The following is a 6,270-nucleotide window of genomic DNA, read 5'->3' as shown; positions in this document are numbered from 1 at the left end:
GAAGCCAGAACAGCAAGAGGGATCGCTGCTTTCACTGCGCAGTGATCCCTCTTCTTTTTCTGGCTTCTGAGATTCAGAATATTTTTTTTCTTGCTTTCCTCCTCCAAAAACTAGGTGCGTCTTATGGTCTGGTGCATCTTATAGAGCGAAAAATACAGTAATCCACCTGTTGACCAGGGGAAATTGGGTAATTGGTGTTTCACTGGATAGGGCAAATATCTCTAAAAGTGCGCAGGCCTTTCAGCAGAGAAACCAGAAACACTGTTTTGTGGCCTTGTCACTTTTGACGACTTCTGCCCCAACTGTTATTGGCATGTGCCTGTCTCAAGAGACAAGGGAGTGCGCCAACGGGGTGAAGTCAAATAGCTGCATTCGGTGAATGTCAGTAAGATGTCTATGCAGGCCATAATGCGGTTTTTCATAACGAGGTAATACGCATATCCCTTCTGCCCTTAAGGTCTTCAACGCCAGAATTATAGCTCAGTTGCTCTATAGTATTCCAGTCTTGCTGCCAGGGTTTACCCAGTTGGTAGAACGAGTGCAGACAGCTTTCCTCTTCAAGATTTTTACTTCTCACACTGTGTACCCTATGCAGCCTTGTATCTAAAGAGAGATCAACACAAGGTAGAGATTATCGCCTGGGCGAGATTTCTCCTATGCTGGTTAAACATCTGCCTTACATCAGATAAAGATCCTCTCCTCAGCGAAGTTTGGTTAGACCCCTTTCTTTCCCCAGGGCTACAACAGTTTAACAAGAAGGTACAGCAACTTGGGCTGTCAGTGGAACTTTTGCAATCATGTCCCTACCATCTGCCAAGGCTATAATAAAAACTAGGTTGTGGGATATTGAACGCCAGGAACTAACAGTAGCAGCAGAGAAAACATGCTCCCCTCTTTATTGTCAACTTTCTTGGCCACATGAAACTAACCACAATTACCTTGAATTTCTGCTACTCAAGAAAGAAGGGCATTTTTGCTGGCCAGGTTTAATTCATATTCATCAGATCTCCTTTGGGGAAGGTTTTCAGGCAAGGTGGAAGGAGAACGAACTTGCCCATGTGAAGACCACCTGGTGGAAACCCTTACACACATGGTTCTCAATTGTGAACTATATGCTGGTCTCCGTCAGCAATTTCTAAGTCAACTCTGCATCCCCAAATGGAAACTAGAGTTGGAGGTCATACATTTTCTATTACTGGGGAATGATCAGGAGCTCACCAAGTTAGTGGCTAAATATCTCTATTTGGTTTTTTGTCGTCGAAATATACTGCAGACGTCTGATCTCCCTGGAGACCAAGAGATGTGACGCTAGACTGCTCTGCCTCTTTGCTTTTAGCAAATGTTTTGTGCCACTGGGGAAGGGGTAATTTTGTATTGATTTGTTTTGGATGTTTGGATGTGATGCCAATAAAAGGTTTGATGATGATGATGATGATGATGATAAAATAGCTGTGTTAGGCAGCTCCCCAAGGCACAAGCGCGTCTGGAGGTCCTGGGCTGCCCAGATGGTAAGACCATCCTCTTGGCCTCGCTGATGTGGTCCAAAGGAAAGCAGAATGATACATTTGGCACCAGCTTGGCTGCAGGAGTTGACAGGAGGCGGCGTACAAGGTGCCAACCAACCGTCTTAGGGACCCCACTCTCAATTTGTGTAGGGTTTACTCCTTAGTCTTTTCTTCTCCCGAAGATATCCCGCAAGGCAGGGAAGGTTGAGGATCAGTGTTCCTTCTAGTTATAGCTATATCTGTATCTTCTAGCTATAACAAAGGCAGCATTTTTTCATCTCCGCCAAGCTAAGCAGTTGGCTCCTTACCTCTCTTGCCCTGACCTAGCCACTGTGATCCACGCGACGGTCACCTCCAGACTGCAACTCGTTCTACGTGGGGCTGCCCTTGAGACTGACCCAGAAACTCCAGCGGGTGCAGAATGCCGCAGCGAGACTCCTTGCGGGGTCCTCACTGCAAGATATATTCACCCGGTGCTATACCAGCTGCACTGGCTCCCGGTGGAGTACAGGATCAGGTTTAAGGTGCTGGTTTTAACCTTTAAATGCCCTATACGGCCTAGGACCCTCGTACCTACGGAACCGCCTCTCCTGGTATGTCCCATGGAGGACCTTATGGTCTTCAAACAAAAAGATCTTGGAGCAACATCAACAACAAAAACTAATCGGACAGTTATGATGAGAGTGCATGACGGATCTCGTCTCCAGTTCTCCTTTTTCTGTGAACCGTCCCTTGGATCTTTCCGGGCCTCAAGCTGTTATTTGTCACTGCTCAATGACCCACCCTTGCATCGTGGTGTTCCCCTTCTGTTGTTAGATGTATTGGTTTTTATGTTTCTGTGCTTTTATGTTTGTACATATTTTATGGGCTAATAGCCGTAAATAAATTATTATTATAAGATCTTGGAGGTCCTGGGCCATAGGGAGGTTAGGCTGGCTTCAACCAGAGCCAGGGCTTTTTCGGCCGTGGCCCCGATCTGGTGGAACGCTCCGTCACAAGAGACTAGGGCCCTGCGGGACTTGACATCTTTCCGCAGGGCCTGCAAGACAGAGCTGTTCCACCAGGCCTTTGGCCAGGGCACAGCCTGACTCCCTCCTTTGGTAATCCTCATAGAACTCTAGCCCAATGGTTGCCATTAATTGGATTTTGAATTGATTTTAGAATGAATGGATTTTAGAATGTTGAGTTACTTTTTTGTTGTTAGCCGCTCTGAGCCCGGCTTTGGCTGGGGAGGGCAGGATATAAAATATAATAATAATAATAATAATAATAATAATAATAATAATAATAATAATAATAATACTATTATTATGGAAGGGCTACCTTAGTCATGACCAGCTACATAATCATGCCGGCTCATGTGCTAAATGGAACTGCCTATTTTTTTTTGGGGGGGGGAGATGGAATTGCATGGGGTAGGTGTCTTAAGAAGCATGCCCTCCCCCAGAAGGGCAGATTACACCTTTGTAATTAGACAAATTACACAGAGGCAAGGAAGATTCTTTGAGTGGTAATTTGAAATTAAATTATTATTTGGGAAGGGGCCAACTTTAAAAACCTTGCATGCAATTATACACGTGCATATTCTGTTCCTATGAAATAGCTTTAAAACTTCTGCACAACCTGTTGCTAGTTATGAATGCATTTTAAAAAATTATTCCAGTTAAAAAGAGGTCTGGGGAAAGTTTAAAAGGGCTGGGAAAGACAACTGCTGGTGGAACTGAAGAGCTGCTACAACACAAAGTTTGGTGAAAGTGCGGGTGGCGCTGTGGGTTAAACCACAGAGCCTAGGACTTGCTGATCAGAAGGTCGGCACTTCGAATCCCCGCCACGGGGTGAGCTCCCGTTGCTCGGTCCCTGCTCCTGCCAACCTAGCAGTTCAAAAGCACAACAAAGTGCAAGTAGATAAATAGCACTTCCCGCACTGGCGGGAAGGTAAACGCCGTTTCCATGCGCTGCTCTGGTTCGCCAGAAGCGGCTTAGTCATGCTGGCCACATGACCTGGAAGCTGAACGCCGGCTCCCTCGGCCAATAAAGCGAGATGAGCGTTGCAACCCCACAGTCGGTCACGACTGGACCTAATGGTCAGGGGTCCCTTTACCTTTTTACCATAACTTGCCACTGTGAATTAGGGCTGCTGAACGTCAGTCCCTGAAGTTAACTGAGTTCTGTGGGCAACTAGTTCCTACAGTTTGCAATATTGAAGTGTAACCCTTCCTGTTCCTTGCACATAGAAGCAGATATATTGGTTAAAAAAGCCAAAAACAACCCATGTTGGACAGCAGAAAGCCTTTTGCACATGGAATATCCATATTTCCAAAGAGGGATTACAATATCGAGGTAGCATTCCAATTTATTTTGCTGCAACTCAGCTTATGTTAACCTGTATCTTGACAAACTGGTAAGTACAAAATAGAGTATCTAAAAATACATTTTTGTATAGCATTGGCCCCAATCCTACTTACTTTAGAGTTAAGAAGTAACTGTTCTGTAAGCTGAGTCAATAATTGGAATGAACAGAAACAGCTCTACAAATTTTGCAAACATCTTCACCAATTTGCCACGTTTCCCTGATAGATGCCACGTTTGATAGCACTTTAACAAGTCAATCTTTTTTTTAAAAAAAAAAATTAAGACTATTCCAAATACAGCAGCATTCAAGAAACGTGATTTAAAGCAGTCAGAAGTAAACCAAGTAAATGAATACTAAATAGTTATAGCATCTATTTTTATTACCAAAACAGCAAGTTGATGCAGCAACTGCACTTAATTTCTCTTTTTAAAAATCTTACCTATTGGGCGCAAAAGTCAATAAATTATAATCGATCAGTATGTGATTTTAATAACAGAACAAAAGGCTTGTTTTTAACGTGATAATCTGGTAGCATCTTAAAACTTCTGCATGGGTTTTTGCTAAAAATAAAATTTTGTTTTAATATGCTACCAAACGCTGCTATTTGTCTACGGAAATCCCTCCCAAATTGTTTCGGTTTCTCTTTTTCCTCTGAGGTACAGAATGCAGCCGTTTCAGGCGCAAGGCACGCAATGCTCTACAGTTCCTCTCAATCTGAAACCCACCAACAAGCAGCCAAAAGGTAAAAACCCCTTAATTTGCCAGTCCCATACACTTCAGTAATAATTTCTGTTTTGAAGTAGCAAGAAAGAGTCCGAGGTCTCTCCATGCTGAATACAGGAAGCAATGATTTCATTCGACAGATGTTAAACCATATACATACCATATTTAATCACACCGAAGATCCAAATTAGATAAGTAATGACAAACACACGGAACATATGCAAATGCCAACACGCTTGGTTAACCAAACTGTTACCTCCCAATGCTTCAGGAAAGCATCTAAAACAGCTTCTAGTGTGTTAACAATTCAGTTCGGATGTGCATGTAAAACTTAAAACGGCAGACTTCTGTTTCAGCTACAAAGCATTTCCCAACTTCACACCAGAAACTCAGGACTAGTTCTAGTGATCCTTCCGCTTCTTTAACCAGGTATTTTGCACCACAAGGCCATCAACATTTATTCTTATAATGCAGTACAGGATTCCCATATTTGACACAATAAAGCTTAATTATCTTCCTCGTCGTCTTCCTCGTCGTCCCCTTCATCTTCCTCACCTTGGTCGCCAGATTCTAGTTCATCATCATCTTCAACCTTTAAAATAAAAAAGGGGTTGCGGCATTTAGTTAACGGACTAAAAAGTCTTCTCCATGTCCAACAATTAACTGGACAGATTTTTTTTAAATGGCATTTTATTTTAAAAATGGCATTAATTTCCTGGGTGGGTGTGGGTGCTTTTGTTACGTATTTTGTGTTTTATCTTGTATTTTTATATTGTAAACCGCCCTGAAATCTATGGATGAAGGGTGATATGCACATTACATAAATAGAAATAAATTGTTCTAACTGTAAATGAAATGTTTTGCAAAAATAAGACGTTTACTAAAAACTTAGAACGTACGTTAAAACTGCTTTTGACATAAATACTTGCAAAACCGTGGATGAGAAGAGGAGGGTGAAACCCTCCTCTGAGGTGGTTGGAGCCTGTCTGCTACAAAACATGCATACAGTACCAAAGTCAATGAAAACTGAAGCAGAACAGCCTTTATTCCAAATTATTTAATCCAAAATACTTCTGGCTCTGCTCATCATCAGAGCAGCAAAAATGTTGCCAATCCAGACTAAAACTTGGGCTGTTTGCTTTCCATGATTGGAAAAATGAAATGCTCAAACCCAATGTCTTACCGGTTCCCCAAGCTCCTTGAGCTTATCCTTTAACGCAATTATTTTCTGATCCTGATCAGCCAGAAGAACCAGCAGATCATCCTGTTCCTTCTTAGATTCTGCGACTTCTTTCTGCAATTTGCTTTTCTCGTTTTGCAAAATAGCCACAGTACTGTTGGATGAGTCCAGCTGCTGCTTCAGCAAAGCCTTTTCCTCGCCGTGGGCCGCAATTTCATTCTGGCAGGAGAGGGAGGGGGAAATATTAGCATGCATCACTGCTACAATGGCTAACGCCACCCAGCTGGTACCAAAACAGTACTTTAATATGAAAGCTATCCTGGATGTCCCAAACAAGGGGCTTTTAAAAAATAAAAGTGACCCGCTGTAATCAGAATCCTCACTTCCCTTCCCTCCGTGCTCAATCCATATGGAGCTAAATGGACACAGATTTGATACAAGGACAAGCACCAAGGAATTCTTTCCTCACATTTTGGGTGAGGAATTTTATAAACATATGAAGCTGCCTT

At 42.7% G+C, this 6,270-nt stretch overlaps 1 protein-coding gene across 4 annotated transcripts in view; it reads right to left on the bottom strand.

Annotated features, from left to right (window-relative positions):
• Positions 1 to 3,840: 3,840 nt before the first annotated feature.
• USO1 (USO1 vesicle transport factor) overlaps positions 3,841 to 6,270 on the bottom strand; it is a 54,180-nt gene continuing 51,750 nt past the window's right edge. For all 4 annotated transcript variants that reach the window (XM_081836276.1, XM_081836278.1, XM_081836277.1 and 1 more), the window contains 2 exons: positions 5,765 to 5,980; positions 3,841 to 5,173 (listed from right to left, as the gene is read on the bottom strand). In XM_081836276.1, coding sequence (XP_081692402.1) covers positions 5,087 to 5,173; positions 5,765 to 5,980 — 303 coding nt within the window. In that variant the 3' untranslated portion in view covers positions 3,841 to 5,086. The remainder of the gene's footprint in view (positions 5,174 to 5,764; positions 5,981 to 6,270) is intronic.

This window comes from Podarcis erhardii (genome assembly GCF_964252035.2).
Source record: "Podarcis erhardii genome assembly, chromosome: 13".
Taxonomy (NCBI): domain Eukaryota; kingdom Metazoa; phylum Chordata; class Lepidosauria; order Squamata; family Lacertidae; genus Podarcis; species Podarcis erhardii.
This window is presented reverse-complemented; position numbering and strand designations above follow the sequence as displayed.